The sequence below is a fragment of the Neovison vison genome, chromosome 12 (genome assembly GCF_020171115.1).
Source record: "Neovison vison isolate M4711 chromosome 12, ASM_NN_V1, whole genome shotgun sequence".
Lineage (NCBI taxonomy): Eukaryota > Metazoa > Chordata > Mammalia > Carnivora > Mustelidae > Neogale > Neogale vison.
In genome coordinates, this window is record NC_058102.1 from 131,573,799 (window position 1) to 131,593,874 (window position 20,076).

General features: G+C 44.1%; 1 protein-coding gene across 1 annotated transcript in view; it reads right to left on the reverse strand.

Moving 5' to 3' along the window:
• Nucleotides 1–16,115, reverse strand: part of ARHGAP21 (Rho GTPase activating protein 21) — a 135,327-nt gene extending 119,212 nt beyond the window's left edge. Inside the window, 2 exon segments of the mRNA XM_044228132.1 lie at nucleotides 14,191–14,650; nucleotides 16,032–16,115. Of these exon segments, the coding sequence (XP_044084067.1) occupies nucleotides 14,191–14,268 (78 nt within the window). The 5' untranslated portion in view covers nucleotides 14,269–14,650; nucleotides 16,032–16,115.
• Nucleotides 16,116–20,076: the final 3,961 nt, after the last annotated feature.

Sequence of the window (20,076 nt, forward strand, 5' to 3'; positions counted from 1 at the left end):
ACAGAGCTCCTAAAACCCTTGGAATTTCCTAAGTGGTAAGAGTAACAAAGGTGTCTTTTGTTGTGTTAATGAGGTGACTTTTGGATTGCACCTAAGGATGGGAGGGGGACTGGTTGCCAAGAGAACCAAACCTGTGATTAAAGAGTTGGAATTTTCAATCCCACCCCTCTGACCTCGAGGAGGAGAAAAGGGATGGAGTCCAAATCATTCGCCAATGGATAATCATGTAATCAATTATGCACATGTAATGGAGCCTCCATAAAAATCCAAAAGGATGGGGCTCACAAGCTTCCAGTTTGCTGAACCCAGATGATCTGGGGAGAGCAGAGTGCCTGGAGAGGGCATGGAAGCTTTACACGTTTCCCCATACCCTGCCCCATGCATCTCTCCCACCTGGCTGTTCCTGAGTCATATTCTTTAATGATAAAGAAGTGATCTAGTCAGTAATATGTTTCTCTGAGTTCTGTGAGTCACTCTACCAAATTAATTGCACCCAAGGAGGGGGTGGTTGGAAATTCCGATCTACAGCCTTCTACAGCTGGTGGGTCAGGCAACAAAGCTGGATTTGCAATTGGTGGCTAAAGGGTGAAGAGGCAGTCTTACAGGACTGAGCCCTTCAACTGTGGAATCTGATGCTATGGTGTCTCCAGGTAGCCAGTGTCAGAATTGAGTTGAATTGTAGGATACCCGGCTGGTGTTGGAGAACAGCTTGGTTTGGGAACCCACTCTCCCCATGTACACAAACAAATCTGAATGGGTACAGAATCCCTACACAGAATCTGCTCATTTCATCTAAATTGTCAAAGTCACAGACATAAAGTTGTTCATAATAGTCCCCTTTTATCTTTTTAACGTCTGCAGGCTCTGAATGATGCTCCCTCTTTGATTCCTGATATCGGCATTTTAGGTTTTCCCTCTTTATCACACAAACTGATTTCTCAAGTTTGAAATCCTTTTCAGAGACTGACATAAAGTCGCTCTCTGGTCTGCTGTCAATTCAAAGCCAACCAGAAAAGACATACTGTCAAAAATATGCTAAACATTTCACCACAGTTTGGCAAAATCAAGTAGTATTCACTTTCTAAGTTGTGTTTTTGGTATCCTTATGCATCCTGAATATATGTATGAAAACTTCAGAGCCTTAAATATCTGCCTACCTTTTTCCTAGAGATCCCGCTTGATCCAAACACAATGTTTCAGTAACCAGTAACCAGTTCAAAGTAAGAGTTTGATTCAAGATTATGATCAAATAAAAAGACAGCCAAGAATGATGACAGAAGCTAAGGATTAAATACGGAAAATGATTCTTCTTCCAAATTCCTCACCTAAACTGAAGAGAATTTGCATCATCTCTCGTCTAGAGCAAATGCAGTTCTAGTAACCATAAACTATGATTATTATATGAAGTTCCGTCAGTATCTCCAACTAGGAATTCTAGTTCGGCTCATATCACCCCAAGGAAGACTTCAGGTGTACCTAGTCCCTCCCACCAAGTCTAGAGTGTGCCCACTAGTATAATTTTGAATCAACTGCACATTTTGCTGAGGCACCGTTGGTGCTTTAGGTATCCAAAACTAGTGAGAGTCAGAAATGAAGGCAGCTAAAAAAACAAAACAAAATAAAAAAGTGTATCAATTTAAAAATGGGCAAAGGACCTGAGCACACATTTCTACAAAGACATACAAATAGCCAATAAGTACGTAAAGGGTTTTGAACCTCACTGATCATCAAGAAAATGCAAACCAAAACCACAGTAAGATACTACCTCATCCTGTTAGAATAGCTATTACTGGAAAAAAAAAAAAAAAGAAAAAAGAAGCAAATGGTAAGTGTTAGTGAAAATGTGGAAAAGAGAGAATCTGGCATACCGCCGGTGAGAATGTAAATTGGTACGGTCATTATATCAGGGCTCCTCAAAAAATTAAAAATAGAACTATCATATGATCCCGCAATCCCACTTCTGGGTACTTATCCAAAAGAACTGAAATCAAGATCTCGAAGATAATATTATTCAAACCCAAAAATAAGGAAATCCTGCCATTTGTGACTACATGAACGAACCTGGAGGATATTATGCTAAGTGAAATAAGTGAGTCATGGAAAAGTAGATAAATACTATATGATCTCACTTATATGCGTAATCTGAAATAGACTCACAGAAGAGAGTACATTGTGAGGGGCTAGAGAGTAGCGGAAATGGAGAATTGACTGTCAAAGGGTACAAAGTTTCACTTATGCAAGATTCTGGAGACCTACTATAGAGCTTAGAGCTTATACCTAACAATACTATATCGCATGCTTAAAATTTGCTCAGAGGGTAGATCTTATTTTAAGAATTCTTAACACACACACACATACACACCCCACACAAATAGCAATAACAATTATGGCCTTCATGGAGGGAATGGTTTCATGGGGAATACTTATCCCCAAACTCACTGAGTTGTACACGTTAAGTATGTACGCTTTTTACATATCAATCATAACTTTTTTTTTTAAGATTTTATTATTTATTTGAGAGAGAGAGAGAGAGAGATCCCAATTAGGCAAAGAGGCAGGCAGAGAGAGAGAGAGAGGGGAAAGCAGACTCCCCACTGAGCAGAAAGCACGATGTGGGGCTGGATCCCAGGACCCCGAGATCATGACCTGAGGTGAAGGCGGAGGCTTAATCCACTGAATAACCCAGGTGCCCCTCAATCATATCTTTTTTAAAAAAACCAAAGCATGGACAATATTCAGAACTCTAAAATACGTGGGTATCTAACAACTACTATAACAGAAGGACTTTTGAAGAAGAAATGTTGGACGTCGGTTTAAACAGTTTTATATCTAAGTCAACTCAGGAAGCTGGGATTTCCTATTAACTTTCAGAGGCAGTGTCTCTGCCTAGGGAAAAAAGCAAAAGAGAAATCCATTCACCACTGCCCTTCTTTCTTCTATTGATATATTCATGCCCACCTTTTAGTGTCTCTTGGCACACAGAGATACAAGCATGGGGTTCTAAACTAAACATCACTTCCTAGAAGACAAGAAATATCGCATATATGCCCTCACATTCAAGGGTATCAGTTTTCTCAAAGGCTTTCTTAATCCTTTGAATCCAAATCATCCTCTTCTGAGATGCCTATCAACCTTGGTGATGCCTTCTTCATTTGCTTACTGGTCTCGCTATGCCAGATCCTCCTTATCTTGTCAATGACTTTGCTCCTTCTCCAACATCACTTTCAGTGACTTCAAGAAATCCTGCTTCTTTTGCAGAATGGCAGCTGGACTCTGTAATTAGCTTACATTGTATCTGCACTGTGTTATCCGGTGCATCTCACATTCCACGAGATTGAAAGACAAGACTGATTCACCACGAGATTGAAAGACAAGACTGATTCAAAGGACAGACAGAAAAGCTGCTGGTGTTAAACGAAGAAGAGTATGGAGAGAGAATTCTTCAGTTGATAATTAGTTTATTATTACTTACATTAAAATATCTTCTGAAACCCTTCATGATGTATACTTAAGTAAAGAGCACCACAGATATATATGAATGATGAATATGAAAGAGAACATATGGAGAGAGTAAGTATGTATGTTTTACTCCATTATAACTTTTCCTATTCTTGATAGAGTTAATACAATTGATCATAAGATGCACAAGAGAAATTATTACACCCTTCTGTAAATGACACTAAACAAATTATTTTTATAACATACCTAAAAGGGAACGATCGCTTCAATATGACCAGAGTCAGAGCTTTATCACTTTCAAAATATTACTTTTGATTGAAGTATAACATACACACAAAAATGTGCAATACCTATCAACTGTTGAATTTTAAAGTGCTCTTTAACACGAAGTTTATTTTATCCAAAAAGAATATTACTCTGGAATACTAATGACACGTAGAAATATGTATGATTACAAATAGAAGAAAATAATTACAATTTTAATCTAGAAATTTTCACTTGCTTAGTCATTTAAATTTTCTCTCCATATTTTTGCATGTTTTCTTTACACTGATTTCAATTTGGTCGGAAAAATTCCAAAATCAGGCCACCATTAAGTATTCGGACTTTGGAAGGAGCTATGAATGTCTCTGCGTCCTGTTTTTCCCAAACTTGGAAGATCACCAGGGGATCTTTTTAAAAGTTAAGGCTTTTCAGTCTCACTTCCAGGGATTCTAATTCATTAGTTTAATGGTGGAAAGAAGAATCTGTGGTTTTATAAGTTGTCCAAGTGAGTCTAATGATCACCCAGATTCGCCTGACTTAAATTCCTACCAATGCAGGAATTCTGTCTGTTATTCCCCAATTGAAGGTCATCCTGTCTGCAAAGAATACATTCAATCTCAGTTACGTTCTCTTAAAAAATTATTTCTTCCAGGGCACCTGGGTGGCTCAGTGGGTTAAAGCCTCTGCCTTTGGCTCGGGTCATGATCCCAGGGTCCTGGGATCAAGCCCTGCATCAGGATCTCTGCTCAGCAGGGAGCCTGCTTCCCCCTCTCTCTCTCTGCCTGCCTCTCTGCCTACTTGTGATCTCTGTCTGTCAAATAAATAAATAAAATCTTAAAAAAAAAATTATTTCTTCTGAATACTGAGCGGAATGAATGGGCTCATCTATCTATCCACTGATCCTAGCTCTACTCTTCATAGCCGTACAAAATAAATCTTACCTCTTTCCCATATTACAATCCTTAAAAAATACCTTTGTATAGTGCTTTGTAAGTTTCTTTCCCACCATTTACAAAATTGGTAAGATACATTATGTGTGTCTAAGCATGTATATGTCTTTTTATCTATCTATCCACTATCCATCTACATAGAGAGAACCACATGTACAGAGGGGTGCTGACCCCCACATAGTTGAAAATCTGTGTATACTCTTGACTCCCCAAAACTTGCTGTTGACTGGAAGCCTTACTGATGACAGAAACAGTCAATTAAAACATATTTTGTAGGGCCACCTGGGTGGCTCAGTCGTTAAGCGTCTGCCTGTGGCTCAGGTCATGGGCCCAGGGTCCTGGCATTAAGTCAGGAGGCCTGCTTTTCCCTCTCCCACTCCCCCTGCTTGTGCTCTCTCTCTTGCTGTGTCTCTCTTTGTCAAATAAATAAAATCTTAAAAAAAAAAACAAAACGTATTTTGTATATTATATGTACCATATAGTGTATCCTTCCAGTAAAGTTAGCTAGAGAAAAAAAATGTTCTTAACAAAATCATAAGAAAAAGAAAATACATTTACAGTACTGTCTTGTTTTAGTCAAAAAATGTCCGCATATAAAAGTAGACCCACATAGTTCAAATCTGCGCTGTTCAAAGGTCAATTGAATGTATCTTCCTGTGGGCAGAGAAGGGTGTCTATAATATACCATTAAACGAAAAAAAAAGTAAATTGAAAACACTTCCTAAAAGCATTACAATAAATGCTTGATTTAAACTGGGTGTCCAGAGCATTTCCCTCCCTTCACATTCACTAGGTAGATACATTCCCAGAAGCCAATATGCAGAACCAGAGGAAAAAGTAGGACTCACTGATCAACCTAACACAAGTTTTTTAAAATACAGAATCTTTACTTATTAGCAAACTTGTGGGGATTAAAGATGCCTAAATATCTTGAGTTTAAAAAAAAAATCATGCCTTTTAATCTCCAAGATCATAGTAGCTAAGACATATCCAGAAGAAATGTAATCACAAATCCAGTTTTCTATCTACTGATATTTAAGGATGCTCTCCACATTCTAAGAAAAAAAGAACATCTTGATTTCCTTAAAAAGTTCTATCAAGATATGTTAAAGGTGAATGCAGTGAACAAGAGTGTTAAGTCAAGAGACTCTGTCCTCACTGGAAGAAGGAAAAGGAAGTTGTGGGATGGGAAGCAGGCGGGTGCACACAGCACTCCACATGACCGCCAGATGCGGAGCCAGAATGGGGGTGCGCGACAAGGGGAAAAGGCAAGAAGAAACCAATTCTGCATCAAAAACACACTCAGGATCAAACAGAAGACTCAAGAGCAGCCAGTGTGACTAAGGAAAAGCAAATACACTCTTCAACTTGCCATTTTTTGATAATAATAGTTTGCTCTGGTCTGCCTACAAACTTTCCCAAAGGTGGGTGAGCATTCAGAAATACCAAATGTGGGTTCTCAATCTATTCTCTTATTCACAAATCTACACCATGGGATCCCTTGCATATTAATAGATAACCAGAAAAAAGAGGACTTACAAAAACAATTTCCATCACATTCAGTTTCTTAAACCAAAGTACAGCGTATCCATTTGTCTCAGATTATTTTTGTTTAAAGATTTTATTTATTATTTGACAGAGAGAGACACAGCGAGAGAGGGAACATGGGCAGGGGAAGTGGGAGAGGGATAAGGAGGCTTCCCACTGAACAGGGAGCTCTATGCGGGGCTCAATCCCAGGACCTTGGGATCATGACCTGAGGTAAAGGCAGACACTTAATGACTGAGCCACCCAGGCGCTCAGTCACAGATTATTTTAGAAAAGGCCAGCTTCCAGATTTTATTGTGAAATAAACTATTTGCACAACACTCTCTTTTTTTTTAAGAATATGAAGCTTCAGCTAAAAAACTATTCTGGTGGAAGCAATCCCAAATGAAGATTTCACACGAAGATGTCTTCCTACTCCAAACCAACAGAACGTATAGAAGGCTCCTAAGATTTAACATATTTAATTCTTTATGGTCAATTAAAATTAGATAAATTATAGGACAATCTTTAAATCCAGTAACCTTTGGGTTTACTAATCTAATCACATCAACCGGAAAGAAAAACAAGGGCCTCCCATATGGTCTTTCTGTAACAGAAAGTAGCTGCATTCAGGAGGCGCATCTGTGCGTCTCTTCCCACTGCTCACAGTGCGCTGCTCACACTGAAATCACCATATTGTTAACTATCGGAAGATGACAGGCCCCTTCACGGAGCAAAGAACAAAAGAAATGGAATATCACTTTTGTACTAGAATTATTTGGCCTTTTAGAAACTAAAGAAAGGAAGAAAGGATCAGAGATTTTGGAATCAAGGAATAAGGACTTCGCAAAATGTTTATCTTGGAAGAAATGAACGCTAAGGAACACTGACAACGTATGGAGAAATCTTCTGCAGCTGGGGGTCCTCATTTGTTGATGGCCTGTGTCTCGTGATAGGGTCCCACTCAATTCATTCAAACCCGGACTTCTGCCAAAATGTCCCTTCATGGTTGCTACCGCTACTGCACTATTCTAATTTCTGGCAGGTTCTACCTTTAATCCCAACCTGCAACATAAAGCTTTTGCCATGCAAATGGTATTCTAACATACAGACTCAGGTATACAAAGGAACACATGTTTAAAGTTAAATAATAGTGTTCTATTATGTGGTGGTACAATGAGCTTAGAATGAATCCTAGGCCTGCCCTGAATAAAAACACATACTTTGAAAAAAAAAATTCCAGTATTGTTTTGAGTAGCGTGTATCCTTTTCATAAAGTACTTAAGTATTATTTTAAGCAGTGTAGGTTTTCTAGAAACCAGATTTCCACAAGACTAGTGACATATTGTCTATCTTAAAAAATCTACAAATTTTTTTTTTTTCAGTTTTGGAATTAAGCAAAAAAGAGAAAAATACAACAATAGTATAATCCCCAAATTCTCATCATCTAGAATTAACAACTGCTAACATTTTATCATAATCAATGCCGTGATCATTTTTAACTTGTAATGAAATGCTTATGGTATTAAAAAATACTTAATAAAGAACATTAATATACAAGCCATTCATTTCAAGAAAAAAATTTTTTACCAACACAGGCATGTTATCTTTTTATAGTTTCCCCACCAGCCTGATTCCCCATCCACTGGTGTGTTAATTACCACTATCTCACCTCTTACTGCAAATTATTTCATATATGAGTGCTACACACTGTCTGCGTTACTGTTACTTGGTAACCAGTTTCCCAAAGGGAGGAAAGATGCAAAGAAAAAAGGCATCAAAGATGTGAACAACACTCCTCATGGAAATGGAGGTCTAGAAGACAAAATACTCATACCCTACACACTTCTGTACAATTTAAATTAAGTATCATATGTATACATACATACACAAATTATGTATGTATACGTATACATATACAAACTCAATAACATTTTGGAATTTTTCTCAGTTTTGATTTACTCATTCATTCACTCACTGGCAAAAATATCTGTTGCCAATAATGGGCTAGGCATTCTTCTAGGCACAGAAAATACCACTGAACAAAACGAACTGCACTTAACACTTATATTTTAGATATATGATCTGCCTGAACAAATAAGCAAGATCAGATAGATAAGCATGTCACATGGAGAGTACGTGACAGGGGAGAAAACCATAGCAAGGAAGGAGGGCGGGTTGTGCCCTGGGAGTAGGGGAGAGGCGTTCAATAAACTCAATGGTCAGCAAAGGCCTCACTCAGGTGACCTCAAGGCAAAATCCAGAGGAGACGAGGAAGTGAGCCCGGTGGACCCCTGAGGGAGGAGAGTGCTCCAGGTGAAGGGGAAGCTAGTGGCGGGAAGGTTCTGGGGAATGCCATGCCCAGTGTGTGCACAAGAGTCCAGAATGGACCATACAGAGCAAGGGCAGTGAGAGCGGCAGGAGGGGACATCAGGGAGGTGGTGGGAGGGCGAACAGTCCAGGGCTTTGCAGGCAAGTAAGAACTTTGGCTTTGAAGCCCGGGGGAAATGAGAAGCCATCAGAGGAATGTGAGCAAAGGAGTGACGTGCTCTGATTTACAGAAGGTCCGCTCTGGTCACTGTGTGGAGGACAGGCTCCAGGCTGGCAAGCACTTGAAAGACTGTCAACCAGACAGTCGGCCAGATTTGCATGGTATGTGGGAGAGAGAGCAAAGATCACTCCAAGAAGCCTGACCTGGAAGGTGGAAGGGAGTGCCAGTGCTTGGGAGGAGGAGGAAACTGGGAAAATGGGCAGCAGTAGTTGTAGAGAATCAGGAGTTCGGTTTCCCATATGCCTCATTACTATTCCAGTGCAGACTGAGTGGACAGGTGGACATAGGAATCTGAATTCAAGGGATATAAAGACCACACAGGTGGAGACAACACACGCACACACAGACACGTACACACACACATACACGCACAAGCACACACACAAATATATAGGTGTAAATATGAATTATCAGTATACACTTGATGTTTAAAGTCATGAAACTGAGCACAGAGAGAAAAGAGGGTCAAACTCTGACATATACGAAGATTTAGCAGGCCAGAAAGTTGAGGAAATCCAGGGACTGAGAAGTGAGAAGGAGCGATCAAGGAGGCAGGGAGATAACCAGGACCGTACAGGGTACTGAATCTAAGGGAACGGTGAATAAAAATTAAAGCCCTTCCTACATATTCATTCATTAACTCAACACTATTTACTGAGCACCTACTATGAGACAGACACAGGAGAAGCAAGCACAGTGCCTGTTCTTATGAGGGCTGCAGGCCAGGGGGAGAATACGGATTACTAAACAAACTTGCAAGCACTATTCCTGATAAGGTACAGGGTGTCTGGGGGTAGCACTGTGGGGGCAAGTAATCCAGTCTTGGAGGGTCAGGAAAGGTCTTCCTGAGGAAGTGATGTTGAAGAGACCAGAATGGTGAGGAAAATCAGGCATGGAGGGGAGGGGTGTCGAGGAGGGGCAGCTGGAAGGAAGAATGGGAGAAAACAGCATCTGCAAAGTCCAGAAGTGGAGAGGCCTGTGGAAGGGACAGCCGTGCAGTACAGGACGTGTAGGAGAAGGGCGGGCCTGATTATTTACTGTCTCTGCAGACTTCTTGGAATTTTGAACTTTATTCCAAAGGCAACCGGAAGCCAGAGAAGTGTTTTTACACAGGAGAACATAACAATCAGCCTTTGATTTCAGGAGGAGCACTGTGACTACGGCAGGGGCAGAGCACGGGCAGGTGACAAGGCTCAAGGCTGGGCACCAGGGAAAGTTGTTAGGAAGCCCGGCCAGCGGCTCAGCACTGAACTCGGGTAGCAGCGGCGAGATGCGGAATGCGGACTCCACAGGACTTTGGATAGGAGGAATGAGGAGAGAGAAGGGTCACGGATGATAACCTGGTTTTTGACTGGGACAGATAAGGAGACAGCGGGGCTACTCACTCAAAGAAGCAAGAGGGGAAGGTTGCTGGTCAGAGTAGAATTTGTTAAAGTTTGAACTGCCTGTGGGGGAATAAAAAAATAAAATAAAATAAAAACAACAAAAAAAACCCACCTGGTAAAACAGGCAAAAGGCTACACAGGTCTGGAGATCAACTATAAAACCTGGGATTGAGCTGTAAATTTGGAGCCCCAGCACGCAGAGGAAAGCCATGGGAGAGCGTCAAGTGAAACCCAGGGAGTAAGAAAGAGAAGAGCCCAGAGGAATGGCAAAAGGCCTGGCTCTAGGTAAAGCCAACAGGAAAGGGGCAGAGAAGAAGAAGAACCCCAGGGAGACAGAGAAGGAAAGACAGAGAGCAGGAGAGCGCCTGAGAAGGAACAAGGGAGTCTGGGATAAAAGCAAAGTGCACAGTATTTCAGAAAGAGGAGCAAAAGTATGAATTCTCATAGTTCATACACTGAAAAATACCTTGCTGTGTTATTTACACTATTCCAAAATCAACCAACGATTATCTTTCATCAGCTATAATACATTTAATCCTAGGATAATCCTGGTCTAGATGAAGCAGCAAGACATAAAATAAAATAATTAATAAATAATACTGATTGGCATCAGTAAATATGTTTGTTTGAACAACAGACAGTGAAAGTGCTAAAAATTCTGTTACTGGGCAATACTATGGTCTACAGATAAAGAGTAAAATAAATATAAGAAATAGGAAAAATAGGGGTGCCTGGGTAGCTCAGTCGGTTAAGCATCTGCCTTCGGCTCAGGTCATGATCCCAGGGTCCTGGGATCAGCCCTGTGTAGGGCTCCTTGCTCAGCCGGGAGTCTGTTTCTCCTACCCCCTCTTCTGTTCCCCCTGCTCATGCACTGCTCTCTCTGTCAAATACATTTTAAAAATCTTAAAACAAACAAACAAAGAAATAGGAAAAATAATGTGGTCTAAAAAGCTGAGGACTGTTTTTACCTCTGGTTTAAAAAAAAAAGGCAAGTTGATCCCGGAAGGATGAGCTCTATAGGATATGAAAGGGATGATCACATCAACAAGGATTCAGGGTCTAAATTAAGCGATTCTGTGAGATGTCGGAACACTTCACAGACCAGACTGCACACAGGCACACACCAAAACACACTCACTGGCTCAGAGTGAGTGAAAGATTATTTGCAGACATGCAAAGTCTATAACTCTGCATGAAATAGAATTGTGCCATCCTTACTGCATAATCCCAAGATATAGTCTACTGAGCTGTCACAATTCATTATTTGAAGAGGACTGTTTGTTAGTTGTTTGGTTTTTAACCTTTCAATATATCCTTGGGGAGGGATGCTTATATTTATTCATATTTATTCACGTACCAACACAATTAGATTCTAATACATAAGACGAACAAGAAGTTTCTGAATGTTCTTCAACAGAGCAGTAGCCCTTATTTAGTTAGAAAAGGTGGAATTAACTAACTAGGTAAGTCATGAATCAGAGATTCCTATTAATTTACTATACCAATTTCTTCAGTCATGCACAGTTAAGTCTGTTGGCTGATTAGCAACATGAATATTAAGACATACATGCTCCGGGCACCTGGGTGGCTCAGTGGGTTAAAGCCTCTGCCTTCAGTTCAAGTCATGATCTCAGGTTCCTGGGATCGAGCCCCGCATCCAGGCTCTCTGCTCAGCAGGGAGCCTGCTTCCACCTCTCTCTCTCTGCCTGCCTTTCTGCCTACTTGTGATGTGTCTGTCAAATAAATAAAATCTTAAAAAAAAAAAAAAAAGACATACATGCTCATATCTTTGTTACAAAAAACACATGTAAATTTACTATTCAAAAACATATTTAGGATCACAGCTATTGGTTTCTAAAAGTTTTTAAAGAATGACAGTATACAACTCTAGAATGTAATACTTCTAATAAAATTAAACACAGAAATCAAGTGCCGTGTTCGAAGACTTAAATATGTATCGACCCAAAGTATTCCAATAGTGACTCTACGTTTATTACTAAAAAATATTCAAAAGATTTAAAGTGCATCAGAAGTATCAATGAGAGTTAAATACACAACAATGAAACAGGCAACTCCTTAAGCTGAGATTTTAAAATGCTGTCTGAAAGCATTTAAGCTCCTTTATTCCTATTCCCACAAGCAAAAAATACCTACCTATTCTTTAAAAAGTCAAACAATATGATAGGTTAATATCAAGCTCAAGTTCTGTGTATAATCTTTAAATGAGCAAAATACAGGCAATATAATGTTTTCTTGGTTCCCGAACTACAAATAACACATCTATACCAGCAGTAACTGCCAAACGAGAACAAATTTCACAGCCCTTAAAAAAAATACATAACTGTCAGTGTTAACATAAGCCAAGTTTGCAACTGGAAACACTGCTTTCTAGCTAAGGACAAGATGTATCTATTATAAATTCTTGGTTAGGGGACACCCCTTAAATGACCCCCCCTCAAAAATCAAATAACATTAGTTTTTGCAAATATAATGCAAATAACATGCTAATTAAAGTATTCACGAGACAATGACAAATGAGGCTTTGGGACCACAGCACATATTATTATGTAACTACCATACACATTAAGCAATCACCAAGTTGCAGGTAGGCCTTCCAAAAGGAGTTATTATGGTTTACCATGATCAGAGGATTGTGGTGTTATACTTAATCACGTTTTTACCAGCAAGCAGGTGTTTACAGGTGTCAAAAAGCAAAACACGGATTCTAACTGTAAACGTATAGTGCTAAGGAGTTGTACAGTAATGGCACATTGTACCCACCTCCCTGTATTTTCTGCATAAAACTTCCTAATCCAGTACGAAGTGAGCTACATGAAGCAAGTTTCTCTGCATGCTTTAAAAACAAAATTTCACTTGACTCATTTTTATTAAAACACCAAAACTCACACACTCAATAACTAGACCTTGTTTCGATGGGCATGAAGTGAAAATTTAACACTTACAAGGTACAAAAACAATAGTGAGAGTAAAGCCTCTTTGGGGGAAGTTACTATAATCTATTCAATCCTTCAATAAAAATATACATGGCTCAATACAGACTTTAAAATTTAAAGGGTAATAGTATTCAGTACATTTAGCAAGCAAATTACACAGAAACCACCAATAACCAATTAAATACCATGTAGTCATTATAGAATGAAATATAAAATAAAGAAAAAGATATATATATAGAAAGGGAGAGAGATGAAAGAATATAAGAGGTAACAAGGCATATGGGTGTCATAAATCAATGGATTTTCTGATTTCTGTCCTGCCTGCCTGCTGAAAAAACTTCAGGAAGCCTGGCATATCCTCTTCAGAGCCTTCCCAAAGATGATGGTCCAAAGGCAAAGCCAAGCACCTGACACCCCAAGGGCAGCTCACAGAACTTCTAAGCAGTGAAAGGAAGGGCATAAATAAAAGAACAGGAATGTCAGGAGATTTTTCAGGGACTTGGAATTACAACTCTACAGACTCTATAACTGTTTTTCAAGGCTGTGCTTCAACTGTCCACGGGAAAAGACCTGTTTTTCTACCCAGAGCAGAGATCCGCACCAACAGCAAGCCAGAATACCCACCAGAGCCAAAGTGAGACTGAAGTCCCGTTACAACAAGCATACCAGCTGCCCTCTCTCCACCTCGGAGAGCCAGTCTTGGCTACATACCCACAAAACGCACAAAGCCATCTCCTAACCGGCCCAAATGGGGAACCACTGGCGGATGGGAACTGAAGGAAAACAGAGACACTTGCAGGATTCCCAGTCACCTGAAATGGGAGAATTCCCTACTCGGAGGTGATGGGGCAAGATGGGGCATTTGGAAGTGAAGAAACCCTTCTTGCAGAAGAAATCTCTGGAAGTTCCTGGAAGCAAAAAATGTGCAAGACTGCACCGCCCTAGGGTCAAGCTGGGACACTCCCACAAATCAGCCCAAAGGCCCCAAAGCCTCTCCTGAGGCCCATGGCGGCTGACCCCCGCTGTCCCCCCACTCTCTTCCGGCAGGACACCTTGTAGACAGTGCAGACAGTGGCCCGAGATGCTGCCCCTGCGCTTACCTCACAGGTGGGGGACCCGCAGGCCTTGAGCTTGTCACCATCTCCCTCCGGTAGACCAGTCCGACGTGTGGCCATCATTTCATTTCAAATTACATAGAAGGGACCAGCCCTTTGGAGTCCACATTGGGGGGCGGAATGCCACCACACACCAAAAAGGGAAGAATTCCACACCAGGCTCCAAGGAGGTGCAGGGCTGGTGAAACAGGTAATGTGCCTGGGAATGGAATGTGTTTATGAAGCCCCTTCAAAACGCCCTGATGATTTCTTCGGACTTCAACTGACTTCACCGTCTTCGTCCATTTCTCGAGACTCCAAAAACAAAGACGACGGGTCCTCCTGGCAGCTAACGAGGCCAACTGCAGAAAGCGGTCCCCCTCCTCCTCCTAGCGCTACTCGGAGACCAAGAGGAATCTGAGTGGGTCGCGAAGGCTCGAGCGTCAGCTCCCCAAAGAGATCTCTCCTAGAACAGGGAATAAAGGGCATGAACTTTCTCCAGACGCTGACCTTAGCCTTGCCACAAGTCTACACCAAGTTCGCGGTTCCAACACGCGGAAAGATTATTCGATCCCTGCGGATGAAGCTCCCGCAGGAAAAAGGAAATAATCCTCCCAGATAAAACATTAAGAAAAAAGGGGAAAACTATAAATCAGGGGGAGAGAATGAGAAACATCAGAACTGCACGGTGGCTGCGACAAACACGCCTGGTTGGTGTGCAGCCTTCAGGGGGGGGAAAAATCCGTCTTCAAGTGCATTTTAATTAATGTATTTTCTGGGCAGAAGAGACAGTGTCCAGGCTCTTGGGCATCTCCCAGATCCGTACACTTAACGGAAGTTTTCTCCCCACGAGATTAAAATGGAATACTTTTCAAAAACCCTGCTCGCTCCCCGACACCCCCGCCCCCAAATAAAAACAAAAAGCCAGTCCCGGAGGCGGGCAGCCCAGCTCGCCGGCGTTCGCTGGCCGGCCGGGTGAGTCTGGGCGCCCGCACCCCTGCCTCTGCGCCCCGAGGCTGCCCCAGAGGAGGCGGCTGTTTTGCTTGGCCGGCGGCAGGGCTGGGCGGGGAGGCGTGCGCGGCCGCGGGTGGGACCCGGGCGCAGCTCCCTCTCCGGGGCATTATTCTGGAGCGACAGAAATGAAGCCGCAGCCCAGGCAACTTTTATTTACTTGCTGCTCCCCAAACTACCAGTCGATACACTATCTCTCCCTTTCCCTGGGGCCACCTAGGAAAGAGAGAGAGGGGGAAAAAAAAAAAAAAAAAGCAACGGAAAAAAAAAAAAACCCACCACCCACCTACCACTATTTCCTCCGCCCCTTCCAGAGGCGGGTCGGTGATCTCGATCTCCCGGGAAGGGCGGCCCAAATATGCACTTTTGAAAAAGGTGTCGGGAGACCCGGGGTGGGGGACAAAAAACGAGGGGCTTACCCTTCCCAGCCCGCGGGGCCCAGCTTCCGAGGCGCGGCGGCGAGCAGGAGCGGGGACGCGGGCCGGGCGCGGGGCCCGGCCGGGACGCGCTAGGCCGCAGGCTCGGTTAATATTCATGAGCGGACGGGAGGCGCCCCTCCTCCACGGCCGGCCGGCCGGACCCCGGCGCCCGCCGCCGGCCTTTGTGCCCTTCCCTCCTTCCTCCGGCCCTCCCTCGCTCCGCACACGCGGGCGCGGCCCCTCCGCCCCCGCCGGCCGCCCGCCGCCCGCCGCAGGCTCCCTCCGACCCCGAGCCAGCGCCGGGCGGGGTGGCCTGAGGTGGCGGGAAGGGAGGGAGCCCGCGGCGAGCCGGGCTCTCCACCCGCCCGCGGGCGCTGCGCCCTCTCGGCTAAGGCGGAAAGTAAAACAGACACGCACCGGAGAAAGCGGGGCGAGTGGATCCGCTCGGGGCTGCCCGGCCCCAGGCAGCGCGCCTCGCACGCCCGGCGCGAGCCGCACCGAGCGGCAGGACGATCCGGCGCTGCCCGCCGCCGCGCTCCGAGGCCGCCGCCCCCGGCCGGCCGCTCCCAGGCACCGCCGCGACCTGCCCCGGCCGGCCCCGGGCTCTCGGCCGCCGCGGGAGGGCGTGGGGCGGGGCGGCGGCCGCCGGACTCTCCCCTCGCCTCGCCGGGCCGGGCCGGGGCCGCGCTCGGGCGCCCGCGATCGCCAAGTGACAGAAGTGCCTCGCTCCGCTGCCGCGCCGAGCTGTTTCCCGGGGGCGGATTTCTCGCTTCTTCCTCCCTGGATCCACCTCCTCCCACTCCACCTCCTTCCCCTCCCCTCCCCAGGGGAGGCTCTGAGGCTGAATATTTTCTGTCTTGAATAATACGGTCCCGGGAACCGACGCTGGAGAAGGGGGATTAGCCGGGGCAGGGGGTACTCTCAACCCCCTCCCAAGGCGTCTCCGACCTACGAGCCCTCGCTGCCCCCTCCCTAAAATCCGGCACACACGAAACCTCCCCTGCCTTCCCCCGTCTGCCGAGCGCAGAGCGGGAGCGGCCAGGAACCGGGGTTCCACCGGGGAGGAAGACTAGGTGCCTGGTGTCAGGGCCGGAGAGGGGGACAGCGCTATGGCAGGATTCGCGACTTGGAGGGTCCCCGGTCCCAGGCTGCGGGGAACATTATCTTGGCGAGTTTTCGCCCCTTTCTTTTGGCTGCGGGAGAGGAAAGAAGCTGCGATGCGACGTGCGACTTCAAGATAATAAGGGAGTGTCCCTTCACGCCCAACAGCCAAATAGCGTCTCGTGTTGGGGGAAGGGGGTCGCCGCGAGGCGTTCATTCAATTATTTTTCCTTTTGAAATCTGCAGACAGTTGGATGAAGTCGGCGCGACTAGCGGAACCGAGGGAAGGTGGCTGCGCCGCTCCACTCTACAGGTCACAGCGGCTCGGGGACCGGAGCCCAGCCGCAGCCCCTCCCCACCCATTCCGAGGCCTGCCTCAGCCCCCGGGCCGCTCGCTCCGCCCCGCCGCGCCTCACAACATCTCCCGCTGCAAATGGCCCAATCCGGAAACGCGACAGGAGAACACGAGCCAATCAGAGGCTGCTGACTCACGCTTCCCTCCACCCTTTGCCCCTCCCCTAATAGGAAAAGCCACCGCCCCTCTGTCTCCCCTCCCCAACCACCCCCACTTGTCTCCCCCCGCCCAACCCGCGGGGAGGTGGCTCACCCGCTCGCATCCTCGCCGGGCTGCTTGCAGTGGGTTAGCCCGCTGCGACGGCGGCGTTTGTCACCTTGTCACCCTCATCCTCACCCCCTCCCAGACACACCCCTACTCTCTTTCCCAGTCCTCCTGCTGGTGCTGTTGAGGGTCATTTGTATCCTCACTCCGGCGGGGGATTGCCAGCTATTGTGTCTGATCAGCTGCCACCACCGTCCTGAGGGAAAAAAAAGGAACAAAACCAAGAAGCTACGGGGTCTGCTTACCTTTTCCTTCTTTCTTACGACACCATCCCCCGAAGATTTTAAGACACCTCCCCATCCCCTGCTCCCCGCCCGCTGCCTGGGGTCCTGTTTCTCCATGAGGTAAAAAAAAAAAAAAAACCACCAACCAACCAAACACTTAAAAACACACTCCCTGGAGCCTGAATACCTGTGCCTTAGTTTTCAATATTCCCCAGAGTGGAAGGTGCCCAGAATTTAGAACATACAACTAAATCCTCAGCTTCAATTAGAGGAAAGACTTAGCCTGGATCATCTTTATATGGCCATGAAATTTGCATGTTCGTGACAGCCCCTGACAAAACTAGTCAGCCAGTAACAAAGAACAACAACAACAAAAAAGAATAAAATAGAGGGAATGCCTGCCAGTCACTTGGTAATTTACTGAATAGCCCACTGGGCTATAGCAGTATCCTGTTCTAGATACTGTTGAGTAAATTAAAAAGAAGTGAATAGAAATGCAGGGTTCAAATAGCGTACCTCTAGTGGGCTTATAGAATGTGTCCAGAAAGAAAAAACAATTTCCAGCACAAAACAGCTCCTTACAAATGCAAATGGGCATGCATGGCTAAACGGAGGACTTCTAGGGTTAAGCTTTTTGCCATGGAAATTTTTATAAATGTTGATTTTGAAAAAGATTTTCAGTTTGCGAGAGGAGAGTAAATGGTGGCCATGGAAGGAGGCGCGAAAGGAGGTAAAATACATTTTAGAAATTGTGGGGAAATGACATAACCCAGAAAGACATTTCTATAAAGGATAAAAGGAAGCATCCTGACTGTAGGCTAGCTCCATCACCTACCTTGTGACTTAAGGTAAATTATTACCTACGTGTTTAAGTATTAGAGCTATCAAGGAATAGTACTGACTGTCCTCTATATAGCACCGCCTCTGTGCTAGGTATTCCAAGAGCTTTACACACAACTTAGTGAGATAACTGTGTGACCGCCAGGATTAAGTCCAGAGTCAGCCCCGGAGTCCATGCTTTTCTCCGCAACATTGTACTACCTCAAACATGGTTTTTGAACAATAATAACAACATTAACTAACCTTTAGTTAGCTTGTTATGTGCTAATTATTGTGCTTTGTGGGTAACTAATTGAATCTTAGCTCTGGGTTAGGCATGATTATGATGTGCTATGTTGGGGAATGTTTTTAAGAGCCGTGAAGAGAAGTTATTAGTATTAAATGTGTCTTACTTCTGTTAGGATGGGAATGATCATTACATTCTAAAATTTGGGAATATTTTTAAGAATCATTATGATAGATTGCTATCGTATGTATCTAAGTGAATTAGGCTATCTGGATGGACTGTACCAGTACGCAGAACTAAGATTGGGGACATCTGGGCCCTAGTCCTCTCTTGGGACCTCTGTGACAGAACCTTCTGGAGCTAACTGGACTGTTGAAAGCATCAAATGAGATAATACAGGTGAAGGGGTTTTCAAAATGTAAAAACCTAATTCTGGTTACAGTCTGGTTACAAAGCCAAGTGTTTATCCTGTTCCCCCAACTAGGAACTCTTTATACTCTTTATTTTATTTTTATTTATTAGGAACATGTTTGACCCAGCTAAAAATGAGGTCAATTCCTTTCTGAAGGCATGAGCTGTAATAATACTTTATTAACGGCTTGAGCTCTCATTTAGATGTGACACTATCTGGGCATCTACAAAGTGGCAGTCATCAGTGAGTCATTCGCCATTCCAAAGGCTGATGGTGTCATTAGTGGAGAATGTAAACCCTTGGAGCTCCCCTTTTAGCTGCCCATCTTCAGCATTTCACTCATTAACACCTCCACCAGAGGGAGGGCAAGAGAAAGGAAAAGGAGCCAAACTTAAATCATGTGGCTATTTATTAACTGCTCCAGTGAGAGATTTGGTATAACAATGGGTTTGGGGACCACTGTATCTGAAAGGAGCTTTGGAATTAACTGTGGGCTTCACAGTTCATATCTTGATAGTTTTCTTTATCCTAAATATATCATGGATAAGCAAGAGCTAACAGTAATTCTACCTTTGTTTTACTTTGAAAGGCTAATATTTTCCTCTTTTGAGCAAAGCTGATTAATAATCTAGCTTCTTGGGATGGCTGGGTAGCTCAGTCTGTTAAGTGTCTGCCTTCAGCTCAGGTCACGATCTCAGGATCCTGGGATGGAGTCCCATATCTGGCTCCCTGCTCAGTGGAGAGCCTACTTCTCCCTCTGCCCGCCTCTCCCCCTGCTGTGCTCTCTCTCTCTCTCTCTCTGACAAACAAATAAAATCTTTAAAAAAATAAAAAATCTAGCTTCTTAGAGCTTCCATTGAGTCTCAGAAATTAATACAGCTATATTGATAGCATCTACAAGACAATCTTGTTCACCATAATTCTGACAATGTAGGCAAGACATTTTTAAAGATACGGATTATATCCTTAAAACATAACTTTTGACTATGTTAATGACATAATAATATTGTTTGGTGAACCACAATCAAGGAAAAATGTCA